Source organism: Nerophis ophidion, linkage group LG09 (assembly GCF_033978795.1).
Source record: "Nerophis ophidion isolate RoL-2023_Sa linkage group LG09, RoL_Noph_v1.0, whole genome shotgun sequence".
NCBI lineage: Eukaryota > Metazoa > Chordata > Actinopteri > Syngnathiformes > Syngnathidae > Nerophis > Nerophis ophidion.
Window position 1 is genome coordinate 46,644,310 of NC_084619.1, and position 23,942 is coordinate 46,668,251.

At 39.0% G+C, this 23,942-nt stretch overlaps 1 protein-coding gene across 1 annotated transcript in view; it reads left to right on the forward strand.

Annotated features, from left to right (window-relative positions):
• The window catches only part of LOC133559364 (sodium/potassium/calcium exchanger 3-like), a 323,976-nt gene that overhangs the window by 90,781 nt on the left and 209,253 nt on the right, over window positions 1-23,942 (forward strand). Inside the window, exon 2 of the mRNA XM_061911072.1 lies at window positions 4,821-4,946. Coding sequence (XP_061767056.1) covers window positions 4,821-4,946 — 126 coding nt within the window. The remainder of the gene's footprint in view (window positions 1-4,820; window positions 4,947-23,942) is intronic.

Consider the following 23,942-nt stretch of genomic DNA (forward strand, 5'->3'; position numbering starts at 1 on the left):
ACATATGTGGGTGGCACTGGAGGCAAGATGGATGAAGTGTCTTTCCCAAGGACATAACAGCAGTGACTGGACTGGAAGAAGTGGGGTTGAAACCATCAACCCTCTAGGCAGAACAACTTAAAAATAGTGGACGTTACATTTTCTAGCTGCACTTGCAGAAAAACATTTTGTTCTCTGTACTGTTTGCAAAATGTCTCATGTTTGTCTATTCTGTAAACAAACTGTAGCGTAGAGTGGTGCTATTTATGGAAGCTGTGTGCCTACATCGGTGCCTGTTGCATGGTGGCCAAGGAGATGGATGGGAAGCGTGGGGCTGGAGAATACAGTGACCTAGATCAGTGAACTGGAATGATTGGTGTTGCAGAGCGCCTCATGCCTCCTGTAGGAACGTGGCGAAGCGACGGGCATAGAATCTTTGTTCCATGGCGAGAAGGAAAGGTTAGAAATATTGTTGGAATATTATTGTACTGCTACTACTACTTCTACATTACACCCATCTGATTTCTGCATACTGTACATGAAAGGAATGTTTTCAGAAAAGACCAGTTTTTGTCACATCATATTTACATAAATACATATACATATATGTATGTGTATATATATATATATATATATATATATATATATATATATATATATATATGTATGTGTATATATATATATATATATATATGTATATATATATATATATATATATATATATATATATATATATATATATATATATATATATATTTACACACACATATATATATTAGGGCTGGGCAACGATTAAAAATTGTAATCGAACTTAATCGCACTATTTCTCCGATTAATCGCGATTAACTGCATTGTATACGCAAAGCCCAATAATGAATTCAAAAGTAGTGTGTAGTGCACCTTTATTGGAATATTCTCCCACATGAACAAAAGCACCAAAACATTAGTTGTGCAAACACAATTTAAATCTGTCCTTGTTAAACAGTAGCAGTTAAATAACATATTTTATGAAAATCAACTCAAAAAATGTAAATACAAAAGTTTAAGCTTATTGCCACTGCAGGGTATTTAAGTTATCCTGTTTGTTATGGAAAATAAATATAGTCTACATACAAATCTCTAAGCCACAATCATAACATCTGAACAGGCAATTTCTGAGGTAACAGCAGAAACTTTTTTTTATCAGGGATCTTATGTTTAAAAAAACTATATTATAGGTACTGGGCTGTTTTAGGGAATTTTTGATCAAATTATCTGTAGTAGCAATATTAATAATGTTGTGTTTATTCCGCGTAGTGCACTTAAAATAATTATGACCATATCTAGGAATTGATATGATGGGAATTTTCCGATTGTTTGCTTGGTGCTTTGATAAATTGAACGCATTATATACATGGTACTATATTGTGATGTTATGAGCCAGGGAAATAAAGAACTACCCTGCCCAGCATGCAACAGGAGTGACGAGCATGCGCGGTAGCCCGGTATAGGTTGAGTTGCCATGACGGCATCTTGTATGTTGTGATATGCACGCTCTGAAAGCAAACGTTAAGAACTCAGCCAACACGCCTCGTCTGCATTATTCATAAATAGACAGACAACACATATACTCCGCTGCTTCACAGGCCGCTGGATGTAGCCGGCAAAGTATTCCCATGCTAGCTAGCCGGTCTAGCAAGCACGTGTCATTCAGTCCAAAACGGCCCGATCTATCCATATCCAGAATTGTCTGGCGGTCGTAAGTGATCCGGGAGTGACCACGCTGTAAGCCAGCCATGAAATTTGCAGAATTGTCCGGTATTTTTGCCAAATGTTGCATCTTTACCAAGAGCTCCTCGATGCCGAAGCCCATCCGGGCGACGCCATCTTCTTAAGAAAAGGCGTTAACAAAATAAAAGCATGTAAACAACATACGCAAATGCGCGTCAAAATAATTGTCGGCGTTAATAGATTGATGAATTAACTCGTAATTAACGCATTAATTTGCCCACCCCTAATGTATATATATATATATATATATATATATATATATATATATATATATATATATTTATATATATATATATATATATATATATATATATATATTTATACATACATATACTGTATTTTTCAGAGTATAAATCGCTCCGGAGTATAAGTCGCATCTGCCGAAAGTGCATAATAAAGAAGGAAAAAAACATTGATAAGTCGCACTGGAGTATAATTTATTTGATAAAACCCAACACCAAGCATAGATATTTGAAAGACAATTTAAAATAAATAAAGAATAGTGAATAACAGGCTGAAAAAGTATACATTATATGACGCATAAATAACCAACTGAGAACTTGCCTGGTATGTTAACGTAACATATTATTTTAAGAGTCATTCAAATAACTATAACATATATAGCATGCTATATGTTTACCAAGCAATCTGTCACTCCTAATCGCTAAATCCCATGAAATATTATACGTCTAGTCTCTTACGTGAATGAGCTAAATAATATTATTTGATATTGTACGGTAATTTGTTAATAATTTCACACATAAGTGGCTCCTGAGTATAAGTCGCACCCCCGGCCAAACTATGAAAAAAACTGCGACTTATCGTCCGAAAAATATGGTATATATGTATGTATATATATATGTATATATATACAAACTATATATATATATATATATATATATATATATATATACATATATATATATTGGGACAAAATGGACAAGTGGTAGAAAAAACATATGTGTATATATATATATATATATATATATATATATATATATACTGTATATATATATATACATACATATATATATACTGTATATATACTGTATATATATACATATATATATATATATATATATATATATATATATATATATATATATATATTTATATATACAAACCCCGTTTCCATATGAGTTGGAAAAATAGTGTTAGATGTAAGTATAAACGGAATACAACAATTTGCAAATCATTTTCAACCCATATTCAATTGAATATGCTACAAAGACAGCATATTGGAAGTTAAAACTGATAAACATTTATTTTTTTGCAAATAATCATTAACTTTAGAATTTGATGCCAGCAACACGTGACAAAGAAGTTGGGAAAGGTGGCAATAAATACTGATGAAGTTGAGGAATGCTCATCAAACACCTATTTGGAATGTCCCACAGGTGTGCACGCTAATTGAGGAACAGGTGGGTGCCATGATTGGGTATAAAAGCGGCTTCCATGAAATGCTAAGTAATTCACAAACAAGGATGGGGCGAGGGTCACCAATTTGTAAGCAAATTGTCGTACAGTTTTAGAACAACATTTCTCAACGAGCTATTGCAAGGAATTTAGGGATTTTACCATCTACGGTCCATAAAATCATCAAAAGGTTCAGAGAATCTGGAGAAATCACTGCACGTAAGCGATAATATTACAGACCTTTGATCCCTCAGGTGGTACTGCATCAAAAACCGACATCAGTGTGTAAATGATATCACCACATGGGCTCAGGAACACTTCATAAAACCACTGTCAGTAACTACAGTTGGTCGCTACATCTGCAAGTGCAAGTTAAAACTCTACTATGCAAAGCGAAAGCCTTTTATCCACAACACCAAGGAACGCCGCCGGCTTTGCTGGGCCCGAGCTCATCTAAGATGTACTGATGCAAAGTGGTAAAGTGTTCTGTGGTCTGACGAGTCCACATTTCAAATTATATTTGGAAACTGTGGACATGGTGTCCTCCGGAACAAAGAGGAAAATAACCATCCGGATTGTTATAGGCGCATGGTATGGGGGTGTATTAGTGCCCAAGACATGGGTAACTTAGACATCTGTGAAGGCACCATTAATGCTGAAAGGTACATACAGGTTTTGGAGCAACATATGTTGTCATCCAAGCAACGTTATCATGGACGTCCCTGCTTATTTCAGCAAAACAATGCCAAGCCACGTGTTACAACAGCGTGGCTTTGTAGTAAAAGAGTGCGGGTATATTCCTGGCCCGCCTGCAGTCCAGACATGTCTCCTATCGAAAATTTGTGGCACATTATGAAGCACAAAATACGACAGCGGAGGCCCCGGACTGTTGAATGACTAAAGCTCTACATAAAACAAGAATGGGAAAGAATTCCACTTTCAAAGCTTCAACAATTAGTTTCCTCAGTTCCCAAACGTTTATTGAATGTTGTTAAAAGAAAATGTGATGTAACAGTGGTGAACATGCCCTTTCCCAACTACTTTGGCACGTGTTGCAGCCATGAAATTCTCAGTTAATTAGTATTTGCAAAAAAAAAAGAAGTTTATGAGTTTGAACATCAAATATATTGTCTTTGTAGTGCATTCAATTGAAAATGGGTTGAAACGGATTCGCAAATCATTTTATTCCGTTTATATTTACATCCAACCCAATTTCCCAACTCATATGGAAACGGGGTTTGTATATACATATATATATATATATATATATATATATATATATATATATATATATATATATGAGATCAATATTGGTATTGGCCAATACTCAACGCATAAGGACACTCCTACTAAGCAGCACAACATTTTTGAAAGAGTAGCATTAAATCAGCTTCATTAACATATTTTGCCTCATTGAACCACTCTGTGTGAATGTGGAGTGAATGAATGATGGATTCTCACTTCTTTCTGCACGTTTTAAGTGTCTAGACTCTAGTGAATAGAAAAGTGCTATAAAAAACTAATCCAATATTTTTTATTATTGTTGTTATCATTATTATGATTATTATCGTTGTTATTATTAGTTGTTGTATAAAACAAACAGGAATCTACTCAACCATTCTAACAACAATTTATTCTGTCTGTCACCGTTTCAGCAAACCATGTTTCCATTTCCACAAAGCTGGAGGAGACCAGGTGGGACAGTCGTCACCTTCTCCAAGATTTTTATGACAACCAGTCCAAGCCGTTCTCAGAGATTGACAAAAACTGCACCGAACCAGGTAAGGCTGTCTTGTCTCATCAAAAAAAGCTCACTTGAGTCTCAATCAATGAATTATTCAACCAGGGGATGGCACATTGCTTCAAGACTCCATCAGAGGTGTCCAGTTGAAGGATACATAAGTCTACTTTGATATTTCTTCATGAATCATTTAATAAAGTCCTTGAAAAATGTCATTTAAATGAGAAAATATATACAGCTGTCCATCGAGTAAATCACTTTAATATTGATCATAATACACGCAGCACATCATGCGTGTTATTCCAACTAAAGTACATACGCTATCTGGCTAGCTCAGCTGTGTATGAACAAGAAATGAAATGTGGGCTAATACTTTACAGATACTGTAATATGATTGTTTACGTTTTTCAATCAGTACAGCTTATTGTCCTATCGCAGTGTTGTGCATTACAAATGTAAACGTGTTCCGTGTTGACATGGAAGCTAGCTTATCTCTTGCAGTAGTTAGCTTTTATGGCTAATACTGTTGCCTGGCGATGTGTTACTATGCTCGAAAAAGAGTTCCTCAGTGTTCGCTCTTACAATAACAATGTAGCTACAGTTTGGTTATTATTCGGGGAAAAAACGTAAATGAAGTATTGTTGATGATTTTTGAATGCATTTTAAAGTGACTTAGAGGTACAATTGATTGCTCCCATTAGCTGCATTGTTAGCCACCAAGAACCAGACCATTTTTATATAATAGAAAGCAAAAAAAACAACAAAAAAAGTCACAGCAGATTCTAATGAATGTTTAAGATGGTCAAACACTCTTAAAATGTAAAATACACACAGACAAATGTCTGCAATTTTGTGGACGACAGAGCAGACAGCGGACAATAAGGACACGTGTCCTGGTGTTTCTTTCTGTAATTACTATTGATTACTGCTATTATTAGTTATAATTAATTTAAACATTGGATGAGCTCTTAGTATGTACGTTCACTGCCATATAGTGTCTATTTTTTAAGTCTGTGTGTAAAACGTCAATAAAGTATTTGTTTTTCCATTTCTTTTTTTTAAATCATGGTCTTTTTAGTTACACTTAAAACATTGATTACTCATTCATAAAATCACAAGCTGATTCAAAGTTAAAAAAAACCCAGCTTTCTAAAAAAATCTTCTGCAGATTCAGGCATTTTAGGCCGCGACAATCTTGGAGCCGGGAATTAATAACACCGGATATTTGCTATCCCGATGTATTCTTTCTGTCTTCTATTAGGGTGATTTTGACGTTGATAACTGTTTGACTGTTTTAACCGAAGTCAAAGTGTTTGCTCAGGTGCGAACGCAGTAGTCTAATGTCCTGAATCCAAACTGCAATCCTGATCAGCCCCAACATGTAATCACTTATTCCATATTCCACGTCTGACATTTTCTGAAAGTTTAATCAAAATCCGCTTATACGATTTTGTGCTATCTGCGGCGAAATGAAAGAAACAGAGTGAACACAAAAGTGGAGGCTCTTTATTTTTTTTCTACCATATCTCTCACTCACTCTATTTGCTATCTCTTAGTATCTCTCACTCTTCTCTTTGCCCTGCTTTTCCATACTGCTCACTTCGCAGCTCTCTCCTTTCCTATATCTCTCTCTTGCCTCTCTGCTCTCTCTCTCTCTCCTTATCTCTCACTAGTCTCTCTGCTCTCTTTCTCCTTATCGCCCACTTGTCTCTGTCCTCCCTGTACGTATCTCTCAGTCTGTGTCATGCCTCTGGATCAGTTTTTGTTTTGGTCATGTTAAGTTTTGTCCTCAGTTCTCACACCTGCTAATAATTATCACTGCTAGTATTTAAGCCACAGTCACCTGATAGTCAGCCCGGCAACTTACCTACTTACACCTCCGTCTCATGCCTACCACCTGCTACGTACCTTGCAAAGATCCATGTCTCGTTCTCAGTTCCATGTCGTGTAAGTTTTTATTTATAGTTCATTGTTATTCATGCCATTGAGAAAGTGTTTTGGTTTTGTGTTTATAGTTATAGCCTCTGTTCTAGTCTTTTGTTTCATAGCCCAGTTTTTGTACGGCCATTGTGCGTGCCATTTGTTTACCTATGTTGTAGTTTTTTTGTGTAGTAATAATTAAAAATGTACTCACGTTCACGCCTGGCTCGATCCAATCATCCTTTGCATTGGAAAAACAAAATATCCCATAGTCCAAGTTCAAGTTCTGACAGTCTGTATCTCTTTTCATTCCTGTACCTCTCGCTCTTTGCCCTAACTTCAAATGTGAAACTAATATGTGATATCAACTCATGACATGCAAAGTTAGCATTTTGATCGTCATGGCTTACAGCTTTTAAAATGTTACATTTTCTGAGATTTTCAATTCAAAGTTTGGATGAACTGTAAGCCATAATTGCCAATATTATAAACAATAAAGACTTGACAAATCTCACTTTGTATGTAAAAAGTTAATATCATATGTTACTGAATCTTACATTCTGGTGTAGTTTGCATATCATTTAAATTCTACAGAAGAATATTGATTATATTTATTTACAAAAAAGTAATTTTTGCTTTCTTCTACGCTTTGTATGTCCCTCTTGAGACCTTCCTCAGGAAACTCTCCTGAAGGAGTCAATAAAGTACTATCCATCCATCCATCCATCCATCCATCCATCTATCCATCCATCCATCCATCCATCCATCCATCCATCCATCCATCCATCCATCCATCTATCTATCTATCTATCTATCCATCTATCTATCTATCTATCTATCTATCTATCTATCTATCTATCTATCTATCTATCTATCCATCTATCTATCCATCCACCCATCCATCTATCTATCTATCTATCATTGTAAGCTTTTTACCTCTACATAAGCCTAGGCAATATGGACGAAAAAGGAAATTTCAGATTTGTTCACAAAAGTTTAATTTATGATTTCTTTATTTACTTTTTAAAGAAATCAGTGAATGACATTAATAGAGGTCATCTAAAACATGTTTTTCTTTTATTTGATCAACAACTAGTAGTTTAAAATGACACTGCATGCACCACATCTTACTCTTAGCAAAATTGTAATTTGAATAGTCTTGTTCTAAATTGTACTAACTAAATTAGGAGCTTTCTTTGGGAAGCAATAATTTTGCCTGGAAAGAATCAATTCTGGGGGCATCACAGTGTAACAGGGGTTAGTGCATGTGCCTCACAATACGAAGGTCTTGAGTAGTCCTCGGGATCTTTCTGTGTGGAGTTTGCATGTTCTCCCCGTGAATATGTGGGTTCCCTTCGGGTACTCCGGCTTCCTCCCACTTCCAAAGACATGCACCTGGTGATAGGTTGATTGGCAACACTAAATTGGCCCTAGTGTGTGAATGTGAGTGTGAATGTGGTCTGTCTTTCTTTGTTGGCCCTGTGATGAGGTGGCGACTTGTCCAGGGTGTACTCCGCCTTCCATCCGAATGCAGCTGAGATAGGCTCCAGCACCCCCCGTGACCCTAAAAGGGACAAGCGGTAGGAAATGGATGGATGGATGAATCACTTCTGTTGACAAAAATGTGACACTGTACATATGATCATCTCCAATTTTGAGACGAATAAAGGGCAAACTTAAAAATGATGTCCTAAATAAAATACTTCTGTAAATATAAATTTAGATTTGCACATCGTATGCAAGTACATAATCAAGTAAAACATTGAGAGGACTATAATTTCAGAAAGTGGATAAAGTAAACGGAGGCTTGTTCATTCACACAGCTGGTGGTGTGCAGAGTGACCGCTTTAGTGGTCGTTCGCCACTGTGCTTCTTTCTCATCATATATGATGCCCTTGTGTAAAATATTCCTCCACAGTTAGCTGTTTTTTAGCATGAGTTTGTTTGTTGTTACGGTTTTGTTCGCCTCGAGATGCATTTTCAACACTCGACTGAAGGCTTCGGGTTCAGATAAATTTGTTGTGCTAAAATGTTTTTTAAAATAAACTTTGCAGCGGGCAGTCATTTGTTCCACGCCTGTTGCCGCAAAACCAAACTACTGACAAAACTTTTCTTTTCTTTGGAACAAACGTTTCGGTCCCATTAGCGTTAGTTAGTGTTGTCCCAGGTGTGTGTGAATCTCCACTAACAGCGTAAGGGGCAGGGGGTAAGGTGCGGAAAGTCCTTAGGGCATAAGGTATGCCGGAGCAGGACGAGAAAAATAAATAAATATATTTTTAAAACGTCTGCAACAAAAAAACTCAAATGAATTGATAAAATTGATGTCACCCAGGCCTACCTCTCTCCTGTCACTGCACCCCCCCCCCCCCTGTCTCTCTTACTAGTATGTCTGTCCTCTTATTGTGTAAACTTTCACACCATTGACCAATAAGAGAATACAACAATCTCGTGTGACAAATTAAAAAGAACAAAAACAGCCAAGCTTACAAAGCCATCAACAGACAAACCAAATCTTATTTTAATGTAATGCATTGAGTTCTCATCTCCAGGCTGTGTGCCTCTCATGGCCATGTTGTCTTTTGTCTGCATGCACACTATTGTCTTGTTCCCGTGGCATCCAAGTGGGCATCCTTGGGTTGAAAAAGGCTTATTTCCTGCTAAGCATTCTCTTGATCTCATTGTAAACACATCACCCACATCTACAGTACTCACACACACACTTGATTTTTCAGAATCTAGACGCAGAGACAGAGTCTGCAGTCTGACTGGATGTACACTGACAAGCTATATTTAGCGCACGGTAGATAGCACTGTGTCCCTTCCGGTTTACATCTTTGGGATTGTACCACGTCGTCAGTTAAACATAATCGTCACATTGTATCAACGAAATCAAGATAAAATCAGTCATAAAGTCAAATGATCTAATAAACTGAATAATAGTATTGCACTACTGTGCAGTTTATAAACTGTTTCTGTGTAATTACGCTTTGTCTCCATAAACACTAATTACTTTAATTGGGCTTATTTCTTGCTTTCCTGCCCTAAAAATGAGCCTTTGCAAATTGTTCCTTACGCCTCAGCCCCTCCCTCTGTGTTTGCCACTCCATTTTCATCTGCTCCTACCGTGTCTCTCAAGCGCTTCCTCTTTTTTTTTTTTTTTTGCTCTTTCTTGTTCTCTCCGGTGTCTCAGGCTGACTCATTGGTTCAATTTGATGTCATACAGAATTTTTCTCAAGCACAACACACACACATTCACGCACGCGCACACACACACACACACACACACACACACACACACACACACACACACACACTTAGCTGTGGACAAAAACTCAGGTCAAGGTGGAAAATTAGGCGGGTTTACTACTACAATTAGATCTGTTTTATTCGACACCCCTTGGACTGGCATGCTGACGTCCATCCATTTCCTACCGTTTATTCCCTTTGGGGTCGCGCGGGACGCTAGTGCCTATCTCAGCTACAATCGGGCGTAAGGCGGGGTACACCCTGGACAAGTCGCTAGGCCAACACAGATAGATAGACAACATTCACATTCACACACTAGGGTCAATTTTGTGTTGCCAATCAACTTATCCCCAGGTGCATGTATTTGGAAGTGGGAGGAAGCCGAAGTATTCGGAGGGAACCCACGCAGTCACGGGAAGGACATGCAAACTCCACACAGAAAGATCCTGAGCCCGGGATTGGACCCAGGACTACTCAGGACTGTCAGAGTTATTTGTTGTCGAACCCCAAGATGCAGAGATGGAGGCAGGCATTGGATATGAAGACATGATTTAATATATATAATAGAACAAGAACAAACAAAAAGCACGCACGTGGTCAGAATAACAAACTAAGGGAGCTAGCACTGGGAGCTAGAAAAACAAAAAGGAACTTTAGCATGGAAGCTAGTGGAAAACAAACAGAAAAACTGGAAATAGCTAATGCTAACAGAAACGGCTTACCGCTACGACGACCAGGACAAAATGTAGCACGACTGGTAGTCTCTGTGACAAAACGACATGACACGATAGCAACGACAAGAGCGACATCTGGCAACGAGAATACAATGATCTAGCCACGGACACAAGACAAAGCAGGTACAAATAGGAGCGGGTTGATTGGCAACAACTGAGGAAGAACACAGCACTCAGGGAACAAGACAGCAAGCTGACAAAATAATAGCACTAGACAGGAACTAAAGACAGGAGATACTAAACACAGAGGAAACAGACAAATGCAGAGGAAAAAACTAAAACATAGACAAACTGTCAGGGGAAAGCCTGACAAGGACCTTCGTATTGTGAGGCAGACGTACCTTGTCCCACCGTGCTGCCCAACTTAAAGAGCCGTTATGTGCAAATGTACTTGCGAATACGTTTAGAGACTTAAAGAATAAACATATTTTTTTGTTTACATGCTTTTATTTTGATCTTTTATCTGTCATACCACTGAATCAATGCCATTTGATTGTTGATTGAAATTGTCTCCAAAGAAACATACACTTTTGTCATTTTTCAGCTCTAAAACTGATAATACTTATATTGAACTACTCAAATTGTGTATGGGTTCATCTCAGAAAACTTTATTGTATTTTTGAACAAGGTTACTAAGCTGAAGATGACTTATTTGAGTAACAGGACTGAAAGTAGCAAGTGTAGGTTTTTAAGCATAGAAGTATCAAATACAGTCAAAGCTGTCTATGGCCACCACTCAAGGAAAACAACAAAAGTGGCCTCAAAAGACAGGTGGCCAGTACATTTACACATGTTTTTTTCAGATGTGTGTTTTTGGGTAATAGATGTTGTCAGATTGTCAGGTTGACTTTGCATTGACATTGTCATTCTCTGTTTTGGATTTGAGGTTTTTTTCCCCGTGTGTGTGGTGCATACTTGCCAACCCTCCCAGATTTTCCGGGAGACTCCCGAAATTCAGCACCTCTCCCGAAAATCTCCCGAAATTCAAGCGGAGCTGGAGGCCACGCCCCCTCCAGCTCCATGCGGACCTGAGTGAGGACAGCCTGTTTTCACGTCCGGTTTCCCACAATATAAACAGCGTGTCTGCCCAATGAGGTTATAACTGTAGAATGATCGAGGGCAAGTTCTTCGTTTCTTATGTGGGTTTACTGTTAGGCAGTTTCATTAACGTCCTCCCAGCACGGTAACAACACACAACAACAGCAGTCATGTTTTCGTCTACCGTAAAGCAGTTTGTCTGCTGTAAACAGCAATGTTGAGACACTCTTAAACAGGACAATACTGCCATCTACTGTACATGCAGCACAACACCTCCAGGCAACTTCCTCCTCCATTCACATCCCATCTCTCCGGATTGTAAATTACCTAATGTAAATAATTGAATGTATTTCTAATGTAAATACTTGTTCTTATGCTATCTGAACTCACTATGTTCTCTGCTCGCTGTACATATCCTATTAAGTAAGACCTACACTGTTTCAATGTCCATTTCTCTGTTGATGCAATTGGTGATGACTGAAATACTGATATCAAAAAAGCTCCTTATCCCACCCCCCGATTGTAAATAATGTAAATAATTCAATATATAAACTATGATGATTAACTTGTGTGATGACAGTATTATGCTGATAGTATATATTTGTATGATGAATTGATTAACGTGGACACCGACTTAAATAAGTTGAAAAACGGATTCGGGTGTTACCATTTAGTGGTCAATTGTACGGAATATGTACTGTACTTTGCAATCTACTAATACAAGTTTCAATCAATCAATCAATCATGCATATGTGACAATAACTTCTACAGCTTTTAGAGAGTGCAGTGCGCAACTGTGCACACAACAGCTGTAAATATACTCCTCCCCTTTAAAACCATGCCCCCAATTACGCCCCGAGCCCCACCCCTGATCACGCCCCGAGCCCCCCACCAGAGGTGGGACCAAGTCATTGTTTTGCAAGTCACAAGTAAGTCTCAAGTCTTTGCCCTCGAGTCTCGAGTCAAGTCCCAAGTCAAGAGTGGCAAGTCCCGAGTCAAGTCCAAAGTCAAGACTGGAAAGTCTCAAGTCAAGTCCCAAGTCCTGCATTTTGAGTTTCGAGTCATTTCAAGTCCTTTTAACCCCAGACTAAAATATTTACACAGATTGTGTATGCTTTTAAAACGCTGTATGTATTTATTATTTAAAAAAAAAATGTGCTGACATTGCAGTTCATAATAGCACTATTAACCAGTTATTTTAAACATTTAACTCGTTCCTTTACAGAATGAACACATTTGAAAAAAACAAGTGCAACTGTACTTATTTGCACAAAGGTGTTAACATTGTATTTCCATGGCATATTGCATTGTAACTAGTTCCATAGCAGTTTCTACCCTCTTCTTACCTTATCTCATTGATTTCATCTCATACTGTATGTGTGTTGATGTGTGCGTACACATGAAAAACACAACTACATGAAAATAACAAGGAACAAAGTTGTAGTTTTTAGATTTCACGGCCCTATGGAATATGTACACATATTCTTAATATAGTATACATTTTAACTGACCTTTATTTGACTATGTTTGTCTTTTTGTAGGTGGCTAAAATATGCAGTGCTGCTGACCACCGTATAACGTTACGTTACCGTGTGTGATACATAGACTAACGTAACATTTTGAGTGGGTACCTCATGCAACCCTGCTTAAAAAAAATCACTTGACAAAAAGTATGAATAAGGTAGCGAACTGCAGTGGACGCAACAGATTGTCGTGTTTGCAATGACGTTATAACCATAGACATATTATAAGTAGACGCAGCATTGGCTGCTGTGACGTGAGCAATTAGGCCGCCATCTTGAAGTGGTGATGAGGAGCCGGCAAGCAGCCTAAACTGACAGTTGACAGGTAGCAAACAACGATGCTGGGCTGGTGTTTTTATCGTTTTCCTGCTTTAATGAGTGGACTGTTGAAAATAGGAATCGGGGGATTACTTTTCACAAGTAAGATTTAACATTAACATGGTCGTATTTTGTGAAAAGAATATTACCACAGAGCTGAGAAGGAACAAAGATCTTCAATTTGTACGTGAAAATCACAAAGAAGTCTTCTGGGGGAGGATGATGCCCCTACAAGTATTTGGTTTACAAACTTTCAGCCCCACCTAAAACAAAATTCACCAGCCGCCACTGATTATGATGCATTGTCATTTTAGGCAAAGTATAAGACAATACTTTCTTAACAGTATAATTGTAACCAGGAATAAGTCTTCAAGTAACAATGTTCAAATACTAACATTGACAGAATTTGCTTTTATTCTGAATCCAGTGAAACAGATTTGTGGTTTTAGCTGATATAAAGACTTTCATGGTGTTTATATATGTTTATGTTTAAGTATTTTGCAGACGCTTTTATCCGAAGCAACATACATGAAAAATACATATAAAACAATCACTGTAAACATGATCATTTAAAGGGAAGAATGTAATACAAAATATTAATACAAAGTGTCAAGACAGAATAAACTCTCTGCTGTTGCAGCAACAGAGATACAGTCTATAACAGGGGTAGGGAACCTATGGCTCTAGAGCCAGATGTGGCTCTTTTGATGTCTGCACCTGGCCCTCAGATACATTTTAGCTGACATTGCTTAACACGGCAAGTAATGAATAATTCCACTGGTAATCACAGTGTCAAAAATAACGTAAAAAATATAAAACATTTGCATGCATTCTAATCCTTCCATCCGGTTCCTACCGCACCTGTTCAAGAAGTCGCATTAATGGTAAGAAGTTTTTAATTTATTGTTGGTTAGCTTCAGAATAACAATGTTATTAAAAAAGAATAAGAGACTTATTATACTCTAAAAAGGTTGTTCTTATTTAAAAATACACGCATTTGGTTGTATTCGGTCTTAAGAAAATATTATATGGCTCTCACGGAAATACTTTTGAAAATATTTGGCTTGTATGGCTCCCTCAGCCAAAAAGGTTCCCGACCCCTGGTCTATAAGATATATAGATATCGTATGTATTTATACATTGTTTATGTAGGATATATGCATGTATATATAACCTAATCATATTGTTTCTTCGCCTTAAAAATAGCTGACCGTTTTTTTCCCCCTTTTTGGGATTATTATTCCCAGTTTTGATCTTGGACAACTGCTCACTTATAGCATATAAGAATATTCCACTGCTGTTAAGCAAACAATGAACACGCCAAAAAATGTGTCTTTTATCATATCGCGTGAATATCAGTGGTATTCAGTGAGGTAAAATGAATTAAATGCGCTGACAGTTTATTGCTCCTGCCAAATGAATTGCACTGAGTGGAGGGGATCACCACTCCAAGATGGCGGCCCCGCGTCACGTCAGCGCCAGTAGGCAATAGCGCTCGATGCTGCGTACCATTATAAGATGTCTATTTTCATAACGTTAGCAGTGAGTTTACAGCCTCACTGGTTTAACTAAACAGCAAATAAAACTTACCCTTCTTTGTGCAACTTCAAATGTCGAACGAAGTTGAAAGTTGTTGCGTCTCTGTCTGTAATCTACGAACGAACCGTATGCTTTGTATACTGGAATTTGTTTTTTGTTGACCAAGTCGTAGTTTTAATACCCGAACGAAACAATTTTGGCATCATTTTTCCTCATTGGCGTGTTGTATGAGAGCTCTTCTTCGTTGGTTTTCATGCAATTTGATTGGCTGAATGCTGTGTGACGAAAATAATGTGGATTTAATTTGATTGGCTGTTGTTCTGACAGGTAGCGTGCACACTGTCATCGCACACACGCCGACAGACAAGGACAGATACGGAGCGCTCCTGAATAACTTTTTAATCATTGGGTTTTGGGGAAAGTAGCAAGTCATGTCAAGTCAAAAGGCTCAAGTCCAAATCAAGTCACAAGTCATTGATGTTAAAGTCTAAGTCGAGTTGCAAGTCTTTTTACATTTTGTCAAGTCGAGTCTAAAGTCATCAAATTCATGACTCGAGTCTGACTCGAGTCCAAGTCATGTGACTCGAGTCCACACCTCTGCCCCCCACCTCCCTAAATCGTAGGTCTCAAGGTTGGCAAGTATGCCGTAGTGGTTAAGTTTAGACTTAGACTTAGACTAGACTTAGACTTCCTCTTTATTGTCATTCAAATTTGAACCTTACAGTACAGATAAGAACAAAATGTTGTTGCATTAGCTCATTGTAGTGCCTGTGTAATGCTCTTACTTTGTATAAACCCCGTTTCCATATGAGTTGGGAAATTGTGTTAGATGTAAATATAAAAGGAATACAATGATTTTCAAATCATTTTCAACCCATATTCAGTTGAATATGCTACAAAGACAACATATTTGATGTTCAAACTGATAAACATTTTTTTTGTGAAAATATTCTATAATTTTAGAATTTGATGCCAGCAATATGTGACAAAGAAGTTGGGAAAGGTGCGGAATGCTCATCAAACACTTATTTGGAACATCCCACAGGTGTGCAGGCCAATTGGTAACAGGCGGGTGCCATGATTGGCTATAAAAACAGCTTCCCAGTAAATGCTCAGTCTTTCACAAGAAAGGATGGGGCGAGGTACACCCCTTTGTCCACAACTGCGTGAGCAAATAGCCAAACAGTTTAAGAACAACGTTTCTCAAAGTGCAATTGCAAGAAATTTAGGGAGTTCAACATATACGGTCCATAATATCATCAAAAGGTTCAGAGAATCTGGAGAAATCACTACACGTAAGCGGCATGGCCGGAAACCAACATTAAATGACAGTGACCTTCGATCCCTCGGACGGCACCGTATCAAAAAACGACATCAATCTCTAAAGGATATCACCACATGGGCTCAGGATTACTTCAGAAAACCATTGTCACTAAATACAGTTCGTCGCTACATCTGTAAGCGCAAGTTAAAACTCAACAATGCAAAGCGAAAGCCATTCATCAGGAACATCCAAAAATGCAGCCGGCTTGTCTGGGCCCGAGATCATCTAAGATGGACTGATGCAAAGCGGAAAAGTGTTCAGTGGCCAGACGAGTCCACATTTCAAATTGTTTTTGGAAATATTCAACATTGTGTCATCCGGACCAAAGGGGTAGCGAACCATCCAGACTGTTATCGACGCAAAGTTCAAAAGCCAGCATCTGTGATGGTATGGGGGTGCATTAGTGCCCAAGGCATGGGTAACTTACACATCTGTGAAGGCACCATTGATGCTGAAAGGTACATACAGGTTTTGGAACAACATATGGACGCCCCTACCTATTTCAGCAAGACAATGCCAAGCCACATTCAGCACGTGTTACAACAGCGTGGATTCGTAAAAAAAGAGTGCGGGTACTTTCCTCGCCCGCCTGCAGTCCAAACCTGTCTCCCATCAAAAATGTGTGGCTCATTATGAAGCGTAAAATACGACAGCAGAGACCCCGGACTGTTGAACGACTGAAGCTCTACATAAAACAAGAATAAGAAAAAATTGCACTTTCAAAGCTTCAACAATTAGTTTCCTCAGTTCCCAAACGTTTATTGAGTGTTGTTAAAAGAAACTGTGATGTAACACAGTGGTGAACATGCCCTTTCCCAACTACTTTGACACGTGTTGCAGCCATGAAATTCTATGTTAATTATTATTTGCAGCAAAAAAAGAAAACGGTTTGTGAGTTTGAACATCAAATACCGTATTTCCTTGAATTGCCGCAGGGCACATAGTATGTGCATGCTTAGTATTACCGCATGGTCAAACTCGTGACGTCACAAGTGACACGTCCCCTGTCATCATTTTCAAAATGGAGGAGGCTGATTTCAATACCGGTAATTTGAAATCGCATAAAGGGAAGACAATGAATAGCTATTCAGTAGGATTTAAGGTCCAAGCTTACATCACACTCACATTTTTACTGCATACCTTTGGTCAGTGCCGGAGTGAGAAGAGGTTTTAAAATATTAGCGCATGTTTACTTTTACCGCATGCCTTTGGTAAGCGCAGGAGTGAGAAGAGGTTTTAAATTAATTAGCGCCCCGGCGGCATTTCAAGGAAATACGGTATCTTGTCTTTGTAGTGCATTCAATTGAATATGGGTTTAAAAGGATTGGCAAATCATTGTATTCTGTTTTTATTTAGCTTCAACACAATTTCCCAACTCATATGGTAACAAGGTTTGTAATTTTCACTTCCCCTGTCTGCCATTGAGTGCTGACTACCACACCTGTCCCTGGTTGTTAATCAGGTTGCCTGCCCTGCCTGTCTGTCAGTGTCAGATCATTGTTCCTTGTACATGTTTGCCTTTTTTAGCCTTTGATACTTTACTGAGAGTGTATGTCCTTTTCTGAAGACGTATTGTGTCTTGTGCACTTGCGAGCTGCACATGCCTGCTTTTGTTGATTGAATATTATTTTACTAATGTTTTGCCTTCCGGCTGTCATCTCTGCATCGCATATGGACCTGCTCAGTGGCCTTGTGGTTGGAGTGTCCGCCCTAAGATCGGTAGGTCATGAGTTCAAACCCCGGCCGAGTCTCACCAAAAACTATAAAGATTACCTCCCTGTTTGGCACTCAGCATCAAGGGTTGGAATTGGGGGTTAAATCACCATATGATTCCCGGGCACGGCCACCGGTGCTGCTCACTGTTCCCCTGTGGGGATGGGTCAAATGCAGAGGATAATTTCCCCGCACCCAGTGTGTGTGTGACAATCATTGGCATTTTAACATATCATTCTTATTCATGATTGTATGCATTTATCTTTTTTCTGGTGATCGACAAAAGTGAGGGAAAAATTCTAAATAATGATCTCAAATTAGTGATTTCAATCTCTACCTCGATCAAAGAGCGAATTTGAAACACAGTAGAACAGATAACTTGGTTGAAGTTACTCTGTTTTGTTGGATCTTTACACTCCCTGTCTGTCTGTTATTTGGCGTCGGTCTGTAAATACAATATCTGTCTGGTAGGTATGTGACCAACAACTAATGATTCAATATGACTCCAATTCAGAATCGATTCCCGATTCCACACGATTCTCGGATTCACAGATTCTCGCAGTATACTATATATAAATTGTATTCAGCATGTTCAAAGCGTGTTACAAGTTCAAAAAGCTCCTCTCTTGGCTGCATATGTATGACGTATACGCACGGCTTACTGATTCATTAGAAGTTGAGGAAAAGGGCTCATTGGCAACAGGAAGCACTTGAAGAAACATGGGCTGCATGGTCGAGTCGTCAGAAGAAAGCCATTTCTGGGAAAATGTCACAAAGTATCCTGCTCACATTACGCCAAACAGCACAGTGACAGGCCTCAAAACTTCTGGAACAAAGTAATTTGGAGTGATGAGACCAAAATTTTACTTTTTGGTCACTCGACCATGCAGCCCATTTTTCTTACAGTGCCTTCTTATTGTGCATCTTGAGACAGCCACACCACAATTTTTCAGAGAGTCCTGCATTTCAGCTGAAGTTATTTGTGTATTTTTATTTGCATCTCGAACAACTTTCCTGGTAGTTGTGGCTGAAATCTTTGCTGGTCTACCTGAATTCCTTATTTTCCACTTCTTAATCAGCGTTTGAACACTGCTGATTGGTATTCTCAATTCCTTGGATATCTTTTAAAACCCTTTTCCTGTTTTATGCAGTTCTATTACCTTTTCTCGCAGATCCTTTGACAATAATTTTGCCTTCCCCAAGACTCAGAATCCAGAAACATCTGTGTAGCACTGGATGAAAGATGCAATGGTCTGTCAGAAGCCCAGGAACTCACTGACCTTTTATACACACACATTAATTACAAACAGACATGTCACAGGTGAGGATTGGAACCTTGATTAGCCATTCAAACCTAATTGTGTCAACTTTTGTGCAAGTTATCAGGTGAAAGTTACTGGGGTATGTAAACTTTTGGTCAGGGTCATTTGCGTACTTTCTTTTGTAATTTTGATTTAAAAAGAGTAAACCAAGTTGTTTGCCAATGAATAGCTTCACACGACTATTAAGCATGAGTGGAAGAAAGGTTTTTGTGTTATCATTTATATTCTCTGAAGAATGGCCAAGAAATCATACATTTTCCCGGGGTATGTAAACTTATGAGCACGACTGTATATTAGCCTACTATCAAAGGATTGACGCAAATCTTTGACAACAGAAATGTTGTATTTTTATTTTAATTCTACACATTTTTACAACATTGGAAATCATGGACAAAAGTATGTGTCCAAGTTAAAGGAAACGGCAGGCTGTCTTCCTCTAAGGGATTTATTACAAACTTTGCAATCTGGGTAACGTTTAATGTGGTATGGAACAACATTGCACACAAACAACTGTGATAAATGCAGACAATATTACATACAGATAATGTGTCATGAGACATGCAAATTTAAATTAAATACACCAAAGACATAAGTAAAGGAAATTAAATCGGCTCAAATATACCTACATACAAGGCATAATTATGCAATATGTACATACAGCTAGCCTAAATAGCTTGATAGTATCGATTAGGTGGGCAGAGTTGGGGGGGGGGCGTGGTTTGGTGGTAGCGGGGTTGTATATTGTAGCGTCCCGGAAGAGTTAGTGCTGCAAGGGATTCTGGGTATTTTTTCTGTTGTGTTTATGTTGTGATTCGGTGCGGATGTTCTCCCAAAATGTGTTTGTCATTCTTGTTTGGTGTGGGTTCACAGTATGGCGCATATTTGTAACACTGTTAAAGTCGTTTATACGGCCACCCTCAGTGTGACCTGTATGGTTGTTGATCAAGTATGCATTGCATTCACTTGTGTGTGTGTAAAAGCTGCATATATTATATCGCTGCCGTTGTGTCCTTGGGCAGGACACTTCACCCTTTGCCCCCGGTGCCGCTCACACTGGTGAATGAATGATGAATGGATGATTGGTGGTGGTCGGAGGGGCCGTAGGCGCAAACTGGCAGCCACGCTTCCGTCAGTCTACCTCAGGGCAGCTGTGGCTACAGATGTAGCTTACCACCACCTGGCGTGAATGAATGATGGGTTCCCACTTCACTGTGAGCGCTTTGAGTATCTAACAATAGAAAAGCGCGATATAAATCTAATCCATTATTATTATTATTATTATATGACTGGGCCGACGCGCTGTTTGTATGGAGGAAAAGCAGACGTGACGACAGGATGTAGAGGAAACCAAAGGTACGGCCCCGATATTGTTGTCTGGGTGGAAATCGGGACAAATTCGGGAGAATGGTTCCCCCGGGAGATTTTTGGGAGGGGCACTGAAATTCGGGAGTCTCCAGGGAAAATCTGGAGGGTTGACAAGTATGCCTCACGCCGATGAGCCTTTGCCCTCCCTCGTCAGCTTTTTGGGGGCGAGTTTTTGCCCTTCTTGCTTTTATTGTGCGCTATGACCGCCACCAGCCATTTGTTTTAAGTGACGTTTGCCTCAACAAAACATAACTGATGATATAGCAAGATCAGCGGATCACCAGGATTTGTTGTCGGCTCAAGGAGGAGAGACGATGCAGGCGGACCAGAGAGAGGAAGGAAGCCCAGCTGACGTACAAGTCTGGAACTGTACATGCTGACTGAGGCCCCGTTTACACTAAGCCGGATAAGGTTATACAGTGTAAATAACACCTAACTTTATCCGTGTCCACACACAACAATGCCACCGTTTAAGACCCCCTTCCTACTCCGTCCGTCGGCGCAACGCAACCTAGTACACATGCGCGGAAAAAACCCCCAAAAAACACCCGAGCATCCATCTGCTCCAATCTCTCCAGTAGATGACTTAACTTAAGTTATTTAAAGGAGCTATATTGGAAATTGCCTGCCGTGCATTTTACATTTGTTTGCTGTGTTTGGTGTGCAAGTTTTTTTTTTATTAAAATGTATCTCCTTTGAAAAATATCCGGTGATGTGGTATTTCAATGAACTAGAATCCACTGCGCTGTGGGGCCCTATTGTAGTGAATCACATCATACATGAATCAAATCTTTTAACAGACATGAGAAAGTAGGCAATGCGATAAAGAACATTATTCAACAATTACAACAATTAATCTAGACGGAGAATACCCAAAGAATTGTTGTTGTGGGTTGACTCGTCCGTTGTGGTATTCTTTCTTGAGATATGGCGTCAGGGGATAAGCTGGGTCACTCCAAATAAAAATAGGGACTAGATCTTCATCTTCCAGCAGTTGTTTGGGACACGAGGGGGTGAATCCATCTTGCAGCTGCGCACTGATGGCGGAGTTAGCGAAGATGCACGCTGTCTAGCCATTTCACAGTCACATCCATAAAGCAATATTTATAGTCACACACTGAATGTATCACATCCACGGGAGGTAGGGACAAAGTTTTCTGATAAATAGACTCACAGCTGACCCGGACAAGTGTTCTATCCGAAATAGCTACAATCACCCGTAGTCTTCTCTTAAGGTATTGATTTGTGATTTCCAAAGGCGCCTGTACATGTAGAAGAAGGAGAAACACAGGCATGTCTGGATGACGAGCCTCCATCTTTGTTATCAAGCTGACTATGGCGCGTTTTTTCTCTAACCTACTCAGTGGCCTCGTGGTTATAGTGTCCACCCTGAGATCGGTAGGTCGTGAGTTCAGACCCCGGCCGAGTCATACCAAAGACTATAAAAATGGGACCCAGCACTCAGCATCAAGGGTTGGAAATGGGGATTAAATCACCATATGATTACCGGGCGCGGCACCTCTGCTGCCCACTGCTCCCCTCACCTCCCAGGGGGTGATCAAGGGTGATGGGTCAAATGCAGAGGACAAATTTCACCACACCTAGTGTGTGTGTGACAATCATTGGAACTATAACTTCTTTCTGATGTCTCTTCCTGTGTGGAGCGCGGTCTTTCTGGCGTCACTTCCTGTGTGGGCGGGGTCTCTCTGGTGTCACTTCCTATCTGAACTCACTTTGTAAACGATCAATGAGTCCATACAAAGCTCAGTGCCGGAGATCCAAGACTTACACGTGTAAACATTTGTCCGAGGAGGGGGACCTTAAACAATGCTTTAGTGTGGCTGAAAAAGGGCTTAGGCTAAATAACTATTTGTTTAAGGGGTTAAACGACTCAATGTAGACATGGCCTAAGCTTAAACTTCTAATGATGATAAAAAGCTTTTCTATGTAATATTATGTAAATAAATGAAAAATAAATGTTTTGAGTTGTAAGTAGTAAATACTCAAGCCGGCAATACAGTAAGCTACGCTACGAGCTACATCGCAAACGTAAGAACAGATTGTATTACTCACTCGTTCATTGCCAAACACAGTAGGCACTGATCCCATTTAAAGTAGTTTTTATGAATAATATGTTTTATTTTGTCGCAGAAGGGCGATGCTGTTGTCTTACTTTAGGACAAGCTGCCTCACAATAAATTGAACTAACATTGGTATCGTGTCATTTACACATTTCTAACTTACTTTTATTACTTACCTTTTCATGAACTCCTACATTGCCGTAAACAGTAGACAGCGACGACAGCAATTAAAAATGATCTTCTGGGAAAAACAATCTTTATACTGCTGCGAGTTCGTGAAGCAGGAATCTTTGATGTTGTTGGGTTTGCAAACACTAAGAGGGACTTAGTGAAATAAAAAAGTTAGCCAGGCACTTCTTACTTCTTCAAATGAGCTTGTAGGTTTGAATAGTGTCCTGAGTTTGGTAATTCAACCAAAAACAGAACATTTCAGTTCTTTGCGTCTTATGTTGGGCATTTTGTTGTCTGAACTACAGATACAAATTTTAAATGGCTGACACACACGAGGCAGTTTTTGGTTACATTATTACCATATATGGATAATCCGCTTACAGTCTTCCCACTTTGTGATGTCACCCGTTGTCTGACAATCATTGGTACTTTACACTTTTAACTTTTTTGTGCACATTCTATCCTTTCCCAGGCATTTTTTTCAAATGCTGAATAATACATGACTAAAATGGTCACATGAAGAAAGAAAACTAGGTCTATTATACAAACCCTGTTTCCTTATGAGTTGGGAAATTGTGTTAGATGTAAATATAAACGGAATACAATGATTTGCAAATCATTTTCAACCCATATTCAGTTGGATATGCTACAAAGACAACATATTTGACGTTAAAACTGATAATCATTAACTTTAGAATTTGATGCCAGCAACACGTGACAAAAAAGTTGGGAAAGGTTGCAA